This window comes from Vulpes lagopus, chromosome 5, assembly GCF_018345385.1.
Source record: "Vulpes lagopus strain Blue_001 chromosome 5, ASM1834538v1, whole genome shotgun sequence".
Classification (NCBI taxonomy): Eukaryota; Metazoa; Chordata; class Mammalia; order Carnivora; family Canidae; genus Vulpes; species Vulpes lagopus.
The window spans coordinates 133,568,205-133,581,971 of NC_054828.1; the positions used below are offsets into that span (position 1 = coordinate 133,568,205).

General features: G+C 52.6%; 1 protein-coding gene across 2 annotated transcripts in view; it reads left to right on the forward strand.

Moving 5' to 3' along the window:
• Positions 1–11,538, forward strand: part of SH3YL1 (SH3 and SYLF domain containing 1) — a 36,944-nt gene extending 25,406 nt beyond the window's left edge. For both annotated transcript variants that reach the window (XM_041757588.1, XM_041757587.1), the window contains 4 exons: positions 1,587–1,755; positions 2,253–2,331; positions 5,177–5,233; positions 10,706–11,538. In XM_041757588.1, coding sequence (XP_041613522.1) covers positions 1,587–1,755; positions 2,253–2,331; positions 5,177–5,233; positions 10,706–10,896 — 496 coding nt within the window. In that variant the 3' untranslated portion in view covers positions 10,897–11,538. The remainder of the gene's footprint in view (positions 1–1,586; positions 1,756–2,252; positions 2,332–5,176; positions 5,234–10,705) is intronic.
• Positions 11,539–13,767: the final 2,229 nt, after the last annotated feature.

Sequence of the window (13,767 nt, forward strand, 5' to 3'; positions counted from 1 at the left end):
AAGATTTTATTCATTTATTCATAGAGAGAGAGAGAGAGAGAGAGAGACACAGGCAGAGGGAGAAGCAGGCTCCCTGCGGGGAGCGCGACGCAGGACTCGATCCCGAGACCGCAGGGTCACGCCCTGGGCTGAAGGCGGCGCTAAACCGCTGAGCCATCCGGGCTGCCCCTATATTCTTTTTAAACACAGCATTTGACTCTAACCATATATTTCTTAAAGATTCAATATAAAGTAATATGTACTTAGAGAAAATCCGGAAAACACAAAAAATTACAAGAAAAAAAAACATTCTACCCCTTTAAGATGAACACGATTCACGTTTTGCTTTATTGCCTTACGGTGTTTTCCTAAACGTAATTCCCCTTGTTTTGCCACGTGTGATTGTAACTGTACTGGATCCCATTGTAAACCCTTTTTTTCCACTTGGCATTATAGGAATCTTCAGTGTAGGGGCCTCTGGGGGGCTCAGGGGTTGAGCGTCTGCCTCCGGCTCAGGGTGTGACCCCGGGGTCCTGGGATCGAGTCCTGCATCAGGCTCCCTGCATGGAGCCTGCTTCTCCCTCGGCCTGTGTCTCTGCCTCTCTCTGTGTGTCTCTCATGAATCAATAAAATATTTAGAAAAAAATAGTAAAAAAATAAAAATAAAAAGAATCTTCAGTGTAAGTTAATGGCTATAATATTCCATTAGTTGGCCGTGTCATGTGAAGTGTATTTTTCAAACATCTGTAAAACCCTTGCAGGTCAGACTGTTCCTATTGTGAGAGGGGCCTGTCACTGCACTCGGCCTTTGTCTTTCCTCCCTAAAACGGAGGCAGATCTCGATTCTCCCCAGGGGACTCAGGGGCTGTGACTGGGAAGGAGGGAAGGGGAACTTCTAGGTCGGTGCAGAAGGAGAGCGCGGGAGGCCCGGGCGGGTGCGAGCAGGTTTGTGGCTCTGGGCTCCTAAAGCCAGGAGAGAGGCTTTTACTTCTGCTTTTATTAGTATGAGAAACTTAAATGAAGAATTCTTTTAAAAACTTCTGATTCTGGGCCTTTGGGAGACTTTCTCACGGCCGTTCCCCTGAATCCTGGATAAACTGAAACAAATATACTTCCTAACGCGCTGCAGGGCTTGGAGGTATGTAAGGCCAATCTTTGTATGTAATTCGGTATTACGGTAACTCAGTAATACATATAACATGTAATTATATGTATTTGTAAAACAAACATTTCAAAAAAACTACAAAGCCATATTTGTTATTAGATATTACAAAGCACCATTTTTAAAAAATAAAAACCTGTACAAATATATGCACTTCTCGGTATATTCGCATTATGTGCTTGTATGTGTGTGTGTGCGTTTGCTTTTTATATTATCGGAGGAAGGATCTGCATATCAAACTATTTTTTGGTGATTGACTCTAGAGATGAGCTCGGGAGTGAATTTAGGGTTTAACTCAGGTTAGGGCTTGTAATTAATGTTTGAAAAAATAGTAAATATGAGGTACCAGATGCGCGTAAATGCCTACGTACAGGTGTGAGTCCTACTTTTAACTCTAGAAAAGATTCGCGTCTATGAATGCTCCTAATCTGATATTTCTTACTAGATTTTATTGTCAAGATATCCGGGCTTACGACATTTTATTCGGAGAAGTACCGCGGCCCGCGCAAGCCGAAGATCTTTATGAAATTCTCGATTCCTTTACCGAGAAGTATGAAAACGAGGGACAACGAATCAACGCAAGGAGAGCGGCCAGGGAGCAGAGGAAGGCGGCTGTACGCACGGCTCTCCACGTTCCCTCGGGGCACGGGCGCTGCTCTGTGCCATATCCTGCCTCGGAGTCGGGCTCCTGACAACCGGCCAGGGCCCCTCACGGTTCCGTTTACCTGCAGGTCTTGTGAACGCGTCCTGTAACCGGGACGCGTCATGTGTACCGACCTCAGGGAGGAACACGGCCTGTTGCCCACGGCTCAGGTCCCTACGGGGCCTGGGAGCACCGGGCACCGTGCGCCGGGCCCGTGACCCCCTTCGGAGTCGGGGGACCCCCGGTACAACACGGAACCCCGCACGCCGAGCTGGGCGGTGGCCGCCCCTGCAGGTGCCTCGGTTCGCACCCAGTGCGGCGCGCGCAGGGCAAGTGCTCGTTGGGGTGTTTTGTTAGCAGGTGCATAGGACCAAATGTGCCAGGTACGCCCGTCGGAAGAACAAAGCCTTATGTGCTCCGCGGCAAAGAAGTATGTTAAAATTATGTGCATTTTTGTGTCCCTCTCAGGCTAAAGAGTTACCCCCGAAACCACTGTCGAGACCACAGCCGTCACCTGCGCAAGTCCCGCCGAACTCTGACTCCCAAGGTAAATGCTTTCGTTGCAATTCAAATACAATTATGATGAAGCAATTATTAAATATTGCTATTGAGAAATCAAGCTACGTTGTTAAGCTTTAGTGTCAAATAGAAGCACTGACGGGTGTGGGAGAGACAAATAAGCGCTCAGCCCCTTCCAAATCCTCACTGCTGTGGTTTGGAAAAGCTTCTGTCTCATTCAGGAGACGCTTTCTCCAATTAGAGAGATTTTATCTTTAAAGTCTTTTGGTTTCTTCTATTTGTCGTTTCTCCCAAAGGCTGTTATCCTGCGGATTTGAAACGGGGAACAAGACAAGCCTCTCTCTTGTGTACCCACAGACTTATATTCTGGATGTTACTATTTACTACGTATTCTTGGGCGCTCAGGATTTCATAAGGTGGTTTTATTTATTTTTTAAAAGGATTGTATTTATTCACGAGAGACAGAGAGACGCAGAGACACAGGCTGAGGGAGACGCGGGCTCCCTGGGGGACTCGATCCTGAGACCCTGGGGTCACGCCAAACGCAGGGAGGGAGAGAGAGCACGAGCAGGTGGGGAGGGACTGACCTCTGCCCTGCACGTGTCACGTGCCCGTGGGCCGTGGCTGCCACGCATGGGTCCTCCCTCGTCCCACTGGGTGGACTGAGCCGCGTTACTCGTGCTCCTGGACACCCACTCACCTGTGATAAGGTCTCACCTACAAGCGGGGCTCACACACACGGACGACAGCGCGTCATAGAGTGAACAGCCCCGACGGCCCCGCAGCACGCGCAGCGTGAACCTGGTCACTCTGTCTCCTGAGATCTCTTCCTGTGCTTCCTCACCTTCTTGTCATGATGTGACAGGAGACGCCTGCGTGGGGAGCCGGAGGGAGGCGAGGGCCGTAGCGGGCGCGGGGCGTCAGGCTGACAGGGGTGACAGGACCGGCAGCTTGGGCCACGGCAGCCACAGGAACGGGCCGAGAGCGAGCTGCGGGGAGCAGCTGCGGCCTGCACCCCGCCACCTGCTGCCACCCGCCACCTGTTGTCAACCACAACCTGCTCTTACTCGCCACCTGCCATCTGCTGCCACCTGCTGTCACCTTCCTCCTGCTGTCACCCGCCACCTGCTGCCACCCGCCACCTGCTGCCACCCGCCACCTGCTGTCTGCTGCCACCTGCTGTCACCCGCTACCTGCTCTCACCCGCCACCTGTTGTCACCCGCCACCTGCTCTCACCCGCCACCTGTTGTCACCCGCAACCTGCTCTTACCCGCCACCTGCTGCCACCTGCCACCTGCTGCCACCCGCCACCTGCTGCCACCTGCTGCCACCCGCCACCTGCTGCCACCTGCTGCCACCCGCCACCTGTTGTCACCCGCCACCTGCCATCATGCGCTTACCTGCCTCTGATTTGGGATATTTCTTACAACAACGTTGCACGCATACATCCGCTAATTCAGCATTTCTGTGGTGATCTGTCCATTTTATGCTTTCCACTTGCGGGGGTTCAGAGTGTCTGCGCCTTTTTTGTTGCGTGTATTCCCACGTACCTTATAATTTCGGTTTGCACAGGTGAACGGGAGGTTCCTCCCATCTCCATTGCAGACTGCTTACCTTTACATTGCGAAAGTCCTGCTCAGCATGTCTTTTGTCCTAGATCTGACCACGACCCCAAATCTCTTATTTCTAGTCAGTTTTTTTTTTTTAAAGCATTCTTTCGGCATAGTGATACCGTCCTCCCCATCCTGCCACGTTGCTCTCTCCGTCCCCGCGCCCTCAGCTTCTGGCAGCAGCCGTCTGGTGGGTGGGCCTCTGTCCCGGGGCCCTGCCGAGCTCCTGCTCCGCCGCCCTGCGGGCCCCCGGCCCCCCCGCCTTCTCTCACGTCTGGGCAGGAGACCCCGGTGGTCCCGAGTCCGGCCGTGAACGCGAGAACAGGCCCAGCCTGATCCAGACGGCGGCTGCTAGTGAGCCCCCCGACCCCCCAAGTGGAGGCCTCCGGCTTCAGAGGTCCCGGATTTCGGTTTCTTTGCCCAACAGAACTGAAGGGGAACAACGGAACTGTCATGTCCTAACAGTCGTCGTTAATATTGTCATAGTATATGACTTACTTTAAAAATCACGCAGCTAGGGGATCCCTGGGGGGCTCAGCTGTTTGGTGCCTGCCTTTAGCTCAGGTAGTGATCCTGGAGACCCGGGATCGAGTCCCACATCGGGCTCCCTGCATGGAGCCTGCTTCTCCCTCCTCCTGTGTCTCTGCCTCTCTCTGTGTGTCTCTCATGAATAGATAAATAAAATCTCCTAAAAAAATAATGATTCAATTTTATACTATGACATTTAGATTCCGTTACCTCAAAGAGAGAGATAATTATTTAAATAATTGAAATTGAAATATGCTGCAAAGTAGGCCCTTTACAACTTTTAGCACTATATTGAACAATTTTAGGTGTTAAATCGAAAATATACAAGTGAATACATGCTGTTTAAAAATTATTTTAGGGGTTAAGCAAAGATGTTTGAAAATCACTGTCTTGGGGGCTACAAATTTTATAAAAATTCAGGCATTTTATGATCACTTCCAGAAAAAGATGTATGTGTGTTATCCGAGAACGTATAATTCCAAGGCTGCGACTTGTGGTTTCTGATCCACCAATATCAGATATTTGCCCGCTGCTTTGTGCTCGGTGTTCTCTCTGGGTTTATTCAGGCATTCCTCTTGATTTGAAGTGTGATAAAATACTGATATTTCTGTCAATCTTAGTGATTCAAAAAATCTTCACAAGGGCAAGATTCGGCATTCTTGGCTATTTTATATACTATATACGCTAATAAGTCTTCTAAATGCCCCCCTTCTTTTTTTTTTTCTATTTTGCAGGTGACAGAAACAAATACAAGCTCTACCCTGAACTTTCCAGCTATCAGGAGAGAGTCGGTAGGTAAAACATCTATATGTTAAAAATGATTCACATCCATCTCACAGTCACGAACTTTCTGATTAGGATGGCAGGTTGTCAAACCCTCTGGGAAGGTGTCCAGACCCGCTCTGATTTGTAGGAGATGCACGTTGTTTTGAGAAGTAGCTTCATTTAAAAAAATGCTATGCTTTGCTCCCTTACTTGCTTTTAATCTGAGATAAGGAGAGCGATGGGGAGCTCAAGAGGCACAGCTCCTGCTGAGGAGCCCCCAGCCTGGGACGGGCGCCACTGACCCCCGGGGCCTCGTCTGAGGACCCAACCGCGCGATCTTTTAAGATCTTGTCACGATAGAATGACTTGTTCTGCTCGTTGTGGATTACAACGTCATCATCATCATATTTTTTCTGGCTTTTAGTCCCATGAATATTTTTTTAAGGAATTTTTTATTTTTCATGTTCAGATATTTTTCCATTAATTGGGAACTGCTTCATAAAACGTATTAGGGTTTGTTGTGATGAAAATAGTCCCCCGACCTATCTTAATTCAATATTCCTCAGAAAATGTTCCTTGGAAGAATTAAGCAATTATTTAGAAATGTAAACAGGACACAAAATGAGGGCGAAGGTTAACCCGCTGTAAATAGCCCATTTATGTTTTCCCATCGTCTTTTGTCACCGGGGTCACAGAACCTGCAGCAGAATTACCCGTTTCATGGAAACACAATGTCAAGGTTTAACAAAGTATCTGCTTCTTCTTAAAACTTATAAAGTGCTTCAAAAATGTCTCTCAAGCCGAGGTCCTTAAGCAGAAGTCAACGTTTCCTGGTGGCCCAGGGCGCTGGCTTCCTCCGCTCGCAGCCGGGCTTCCCTGTTGGGCCCCTCTCCTGGCCATGCTCCCCGGCAGGTGCACAGGGCCTATGCCCGCCCGGGTGCGGCCTGCGGGGTGGGGGGCCCTGTGGCCCCCGGGGCAGTGAGAAGACTCGGGTGTCTGGGGACAAACCTGCCCCTGTAGACGTGATTTACAGCCAGATTCGGACACTGTCAAAATTTGACCCTTGGATGCGCGTCCCGCAGAGGCAGGGCCGGTGAAGGCGTGTGTGCAGCCCGCGATGTCACGCGGGGGGCTTCTAAGGACTCGGCTGGAATGAGGCGACAGCTCCGGCAGCCTGCCGTTAACGGGACCTTAAATTTCAGGGGAACGGAGGAGAGTCGCTTGGGGGAGCCTGGGGGCCGGGACGCTGGGGCTGTGGTGAGGCGACCGCAGGGACTGTGACCGTGTCCCTCGGGCCCTCTGCAGCGCGCCCGTGGCCTGCAGCCCCGTGAGCGTGATGACACCCCCGAGAGGTGCGGGGACAGTGCAAAGCCACGGGAAGCCACCCCCGGGTGGGCTCGGGAACGGGCTGGGACCTGCACTCAGGACTGCGGCCACCAGCCTGCAACCCGCGGCCGGCCGGCCCGTCAGTTTTGTTTTAACGTTTGAGGGTAGGATGAGCTAAGTAGCACAAAGTGTGGGTACTACAATACTTATTTATTTTAGTCCTTTCTCCAAATATAAGGCATTCGGAAGAAAAAACTGAAAAGGAAAATTTGAAGCCTATTTTTAAAATAAAACTGACTTTGAGCTATCAGACTTTTAAAAAGCAGCTGTGAAACGGGGTGAGGTCTCCCCAGGGCCTCTCTGTCGCCCCGGCTGCGACAGGCCTGAGCCCCAGCTCACACGCACCTCGCGGGGACGGCCGGGCCCCGTGGGCTAGCTCTCGGCTTGTCACACCCGTGACTGGCTGCGCTTCTGCATGGGCTGGTGGCAAAGCAGCGATTCCCCAGACTGTGTGTGCTTTGGTTCGGCCGCCTTTGGAAGCTCCAGCTCCGTGGAACTTGGGCCCCTTAGCAAGACAGCCTTGCAAGTGCACAGCCTGGTTAACTGGACGTTTCTGTAACAGCCTGTGCCCTCCTATGTCCGTCCCCACCACCGCCTCTTATCCACCCCGTAGTTCTCGGCGGCAGCCTGGGCACGTCCACTGCAGGAGCCAGCCTGTGCTGCGTGGACGCTCGGACTCCATGCCCCAGTGTCAGGGGCACCCGCCCCAGCTGCCAGACATCACCTCTCAGGGCCGCTTGTCTGCTGGCCTCACCTAGCGGCCTCGTGTGCCTCCCTCACCAGCGGCCCCCACCCTCCTGCAGGGCCCCTGGTGGTGACAGGCCACCCTGGCCCGGGGGGCGGGGGTCAGAGTTAAGTCAGCCGTGCAGCTCACGCCTGCATTAAACGTGTAAGGAAACCGAAGGCGTGGTCTCGTGCTTCCGCTTGCCTTGAACCCGACCTGGCGAAGGCGGAGACCCTTCCCTGGACCGCGTCTGCCGCCCGGGGCGCGCCACGGTGACATCCTGGGGACCCCACCTCGCCGACAAGGAGCCCCTGGGCGGCCGCCAGTCGCTGCGGCTCCTTCTCATCGGGGTCCTGATCTGGTGGAGACCGAGCACATGCGTTTGAATTCCGGGACCGTGACGAGGAGGACGGCTAATGGCTACAAAGAGCCTCGTGGGTTTAAACCCAAGAACTCGCGGGCATACCCGGCTGAGGAAGGAGGCGTCTTGATGGCAGGCATTGGAGTCCCGGCAGCTCTCTCTGCGCCCCGGGGTGCCCCCTTTCTGGAAGGACGGACGGCCTTCCCGGGGAGAAAAAGGGCTCACCTTGTCTTTCCTAATAAGCTATTTTGTGGGCGTTAATCTTTTCCCTACGGGAAACATCCCTAACCCTAGTGAAGAAGAACCTCAGGCCTGCTTGATGGAGGCAAACACTGACCGTAGGCGCGGCGTGGAGCGGCTGTGCCCGAGCACCTGCTGGCCCCGGCCTCTTGTTCTCCCTACCCGGCACCCGCGTGGCCCTCTCCCCACCGTCTCCCCTCCTGCAAGGACCCCCGCCCCGCCTCTGCTCGGCTGAGACGCCGAATGCCAGCCTCCTCCCCGGCAGCACCTCGATGGCCCCGCTGCTCCGCACCCCTGGTGTCTGGAACTGTGACTCCCGGGCTCCGGGCAGCCCCCAGCGGGGAGCACTGGGCCTGCCTGGGAGCCCCTCCGTCTCTCACTCAGTGCGTGGTATCCTGCCTCCAGCTGTTCATCGCCGACTGTATCCCCGACGGCAAGAACCGGCTCTGCCGGTGGTGATGGCCCAGGCCCCCTGCTCTTGCCGTCTGCGGAGTCTGGGGACCCCGGTGACGCAGGGACACAGCTGCTTCTCCTGAGACGCTGCCTGACACGCAAAGCGCCCAGGCCTCCTGTGCAGCCGGTGACAGCAATGTGGGGCTCGTGTGTTCGCTGCAGGCTGTGGGCCCGGGTCGGGCAGGCCTCCGCCGTTCAGACCTCCGCTCCCCACGCACGCCCCAACCACGGGAGGACAGGCGAGTGCGTGCCTGACCCCATGTCACTGTGCTGAGCGCCGCCGCCTGTCACCACTGTCACCATCCTCTGTGCAGCCAAGGCACACTGGTGCCGCGCGGAGATGGCCGTGACTCCAGGCCGTCCCCGTGTTCACCTTCTTTGCTTGCTTCTTATTTTCCGGTGCGTCCAGGGCCCAGGTGAGAGGAGCAGCCACTCAAGGGCTCTCGTGAATTAAGTCTGGTTCATGGAGGTGGAGCTTCGTGAGTGGAGGTGATCAATGCAATTATTGATGAGAAAATGATGTTCAGGATGACTTCTTCTGTGACATCACGTACGTTCCTCTGAGCTGACGACACGGAGCCCTGAGGACGACCGCCCGAGCGCTCGTGTGTGTCGGCGGTCGCCCCCTGGCTCGAGGGGCTCCTCCACTCGATACCCAACCATGCTCTTCTGTGATATACGTTTAACCTTCTTCCTTACAATCGATAGACTGAAAGTAAATAGAGCATAAAATATATAAAAATATGCAGAACACGTCTGCATGATAGAAAAAGATAGTTGTGCCGGTAATACCTGTGGCGCAGTTGCGTCAGCTGTTTTGGGGGCTGTTGCTGTAGATTCAAAGAGCCAAAAAAAAAAAAAAAAAGCCACACGGCACCTGAAGCGCCACGGCAGCATCTTGTGTGAGCTGCGGTCAGCATCGTGGTCCCGCGTGTAGAGTCCTGACTTTTTATGTCTTACTGACAGGCCAGGTTTCAGATAAGTAACTTTTTTTTTTTTTTTTTAGAATCAGGTTATTTATATTTTCAGTGTATCCGCAGTAAGATGCGCTTAAAAAGCATCTCGCTGCCTGATACGTGCACAAAATATGTGGAACAGAAACACAGAACTCCACGTGGCTGAGAACACGGGAGTGCGTGTCCTTATATTTCTTATATTACACAGTTATCAAACTGTGCTTTACTCATAGTAACTCCTTAATTCTCAAGAGATTTTTTTTCCCAGTACAATACAGAACATTCTACACATCGTGTTGAAGCGCTTGTTACGCAGACGCAGACGTGGTGCTTGTGCTGACTTGAGTTTGATCTCTATTTTGAAAGAAAATCTAAAGCAAGCGCAGAAATGAAAACAGCCACGACGCCCGTGGGAAACCTGTCTGCTGATGAGCCAGCAAAGTGCATCTGAGCTGGACCCTCAAAGCTACAGAGCATGGCTTCTGGGTTTTTTTTGTGTGTGTGTGGGTTTTGTTTTTTTTTTTTTTGTTTTTTTTTTTGCATTTTACGTCATTTTATTTTCCATCGTGACAGGTGCACTAATTCCCGTCCCGCCGCCCGCCCCCCGGTGACCGTCGGTGGGCTCTCTGGAGTTCGGAGTCTCAGTCTGTTTCTTGGTTTGTCTCTCTCCCTCTCTTCCTCTCTCTCTCTCTTTTTTTTCTTCCTTTGGACATTCGTTTTGTTTCTTAAATTCCACATATGAGTGAGATCATACGGTATTTGTTTTCCTCTGACCGACTGATTTTACCAAGCACGGCAGTCTCTAGCCCTATCCTGGAGCGTGGTTTTTCAATTAAGTCTTTTATGATATAATCATGAATATAAATGCGTTTTTCTCTAACAGCTACTGTTCGTGGAGCCATAATGACCCTTCTATTAAATGGGGGAAGATGTGAATACGGCTGACCTCCAAATGGCGTGGGGCGGGGGGCGTAGGGCCACCAAACCCCATGCAGCTGAAAGTCCACATATGACTTTTGACTCCCCCAAAACTTAAGTGCCGATGGCCTGCCATAGACCAGAAGCCTTAGCAAAACCATAAACAGTAAATTAACACCTATTTTATGTTACATGTACTATATGCTGTATTCTTACAATACACTATGCCAGATAAAAGCAAGGGTTATTAAGAAAATAAAGAGAAGATACATTTACAGTTCATAAAAAAAATCCATATATAAGTGCACCTCACACTTGTGTTGTCAAGGGTTTACTTGTAGTGTTATCTTCTGGGTTATTCCATTTTTCCATTTCTTTCTTACCTACACACCTTTCCCAGGTTTTCCCATTAAAAATGCAAATAATTTAAATACTTTTTTTTTTTTTTTTTTTTTTTTAGGCAATTTGAGTCAGCCCATAGAAGTGACGGCACTATACTCTTTTGAAGGACAACAGCCGGGGGATTTGAAGTTTCAAGCTGGAGACAGAATCACAGTCCTATCAAAAACGGATTCACACTTTGATTGGTGGGAAGGGAAGCTGCGAGGTCAAACTGGCATTTTTCCAGCCAACTACGTTACCATGGATTAAAGTTCCTATTATTTTCTTCTTTGAGAATCATAAAACACTAATTTCACCACTGACGGGGTTTACTATCCAGTTAAGCAATGTTTAATAGGTTTTAAAATGCTGCTCTTTGCCCTATAAACTTTTATCCAACCTGTAAAAGATTTTTTTCCTCCCTGTGGATGGTTAACTTACACGTCTTTAAATGCTCTGTACTAATTTTATCACATGTGCCATGTAATAGTCAACATTCTCCAATTCCTATGGTCACAGTCCTTTCAGCTCATTTTCGGGCATCGCTAAACGCATGACTGGCTGTGGATGCGGTGACCGCGTGTTTTACTTTGAGAGCCTGAGGGCGGGGGCGTGGGTACGTGGATTCCGGCATCTCTTAGTAGGAGGAGCAATCAGCTTAATGAAGGTATTAAGTAATCCCTCTAGTTGTAGGTAAACCGGAACAGGGATCCTTAAAAATGATCTTTATTTCTGCAAACGTCACGTGCACGTAGAGCGATAGCAGAGACTCGGTGAGGAACTCGGCCCCTCGGCGTTAAACGAGACAACGCGAACTTTTCTTCTGCGTGAGGTTGTGCGCTCGTTTCTAGTAGGAGAGTCCGCTTACGGCGGCCTGGCCTCCTGTCCCTAAATAAATGCTTTTTAAATGGTGAGCCACTGTCTTGATTTTCCCCCGAGGTTCTAGCGTCCGGAGGCCCCGTGGTCGGCCTGAAGCTAAGACCTCCGCTGCGACTAGCTGTCTAACTTGGTTTCTTTGTGGCTGTGGCCGTGTACACTTGACAGATGCAACTAGGATCTTTGGGCCACGACGTGATGGTTTAATATCCACGTGCTTGGGTCACGCGTCCTGAGGACACAGAGCACTCAGTGGATCTCAGGCACACGGTGCACCAGTTGGGGCCGTCCCCGTGCCACGCCCGGGATCCCTGCACCTTGTGCCTCGCACGCCTGGCGGGCTGCGGCCTTTGACCCCGACTCCGCGCCCTGGTAACCACGCTAGTCTGGTGGAGTCTGGCTCGTTCGCATCCCCACGGACGTGAGAGCCAACAGTATTTGTGTTTTACTGACATATGTCACTCGGATCGTGCCCTCCAGATCCGCGACTTCGCACTCCCCGACGTCCTCGTCTCAGCAGGTGCCTTCTGGCCTCGGGCTGTGTTTCGCTTCCCCGTGGGCGCCCCGGCCAGAGCGCCGACAACGCCCGCCCGTCTGCTCGGACGTCGCTGATCGTCCCGCAGGGTTTCCCTTCCACATGACAAGTTGCTTTTCTCCTGCTAGTTTTAAGGTTCTGTCCTTGTCTTTCACTCCTGGCAATTTGATCCTAAAGTCTTGAGGAGGGACAGGCGGGGGCTGGTAGGCGAGGTAGGTCGGGGCCATGAATCCCCCAACGCTGAGATGTCAGCGTGACTCCCGCGGACACCCGACGGCCAGCGGGGTACCCACAGCCCTCAGGAGTCACTGGGTCCCGCTGGCTGCCCCTCACGGCCTTTCGGGGGCTTCCGTCGAGCACCGACTGGGAAACTTGCGGCCTTGAGATTCTGGCGCTGTCTCGGTTTGAGTGAGTGAGGACTGGTGACAGCGTCTTGAGTGGCTTCCTTCTTTCTGGGGTCTGGTTATCCTTTGTCACGAAAGGACACCTCCCCGCCCGCACCCACAGCCAGGGCAGGGTGGTCCGGTTTGCTCCCCCAGCTCTGGTTTACTTACACCGGGCATCTTCGGGATGTTTGGAAGCCCGACCACGTGGCCCCACGCGGCCCCCCATCTTCTCTCCTTACCCAGCCCCGCCCGTCCCTCACCCATCTGCACGTCTGTGTCCCCGGGAGAGGGGCATTTGCATCCCGCACTTCCCTCTCTCTCCTGGGATCCATCCACTGCCCCCTGGGTGGGGCCCGTCACTCCCCACCTGTCTCCTCCTGGGCTGGGAGGGACCCCACTGCCCCCCGCCCCCGACGTGCTGACTCTTCCTCCCACGTCTGTGCTCTGGACTGAACCGGTCACGGAGCTCCTCAGTTCCACGAGCACATTCTTGGATGAGGAGAGCAAAGGCAAAAGAGACGTGGATAAAATTAAATTTCCTTACAGCTTGCAGCCCATTGACGTGCAGAGGGTGATGGTCCTCCAAGAACCCCCAAGGGCCTTCCTGCTAATGCTTCGCTGGAGGCAGAAAGCACCCTAACCTTGACAGGAGCCCCAACTCCAGCACCTCCGAGTCCTCTTCAACATATGAAAATCCTTTTAGAAACTTTCTTTGTCTCTAGCCACCAACTTAAAAATGTGTAATCAGGGGCCCCGGGGGCTCAGCGGTTGAGCATTTGCTTTCTGCCCAGGGTGTGACCCCGGGGTCCCCAGATCGAGTCCCACATCGGGCTCTCCACAGGGAGCCTGCTTCTCCCTCTGCCTGTGTCTCTGCCTCTCTCTCTCTCTGTGTCTCTCATGAATAAATAAATAAAATCTTTTAAAAAAAATGTGTAACCAGTTGCCCCTCACAATCCCAGTGATGGGTCCTGTCCCCGTGTGATACTAAAAACACCTCTCTGCCCTGAAAATGTCTCAAGGATGCTTTGTTGACCCTTCAGTCCTGGGCCCCACGTTGCATCATCTTGGGGCCTCAACACGGAGCCTGAGTCCTCTCTTCCAGCCCCCAGGCCTCGGTGCAAACCTCTCTTCCTCTGTTTTCATTTCGGGGGCCCTTGGGGAGTGCGGCCTTCTGGGGACGCTTTCCTGCCGGTGGCTCAGGCTGCAGTCCGGTGGCCCCCCTGCAGGAGGAGCAGAAGCCTGCCCTGGGCTGGCACCTAGTTATTATTAAACCCCAGAAACCTGATGCCCCCCTCTACTCCTTTTCTTACACAAAGTTGTCTGTGGTGGGCCTGAGGCAACCCC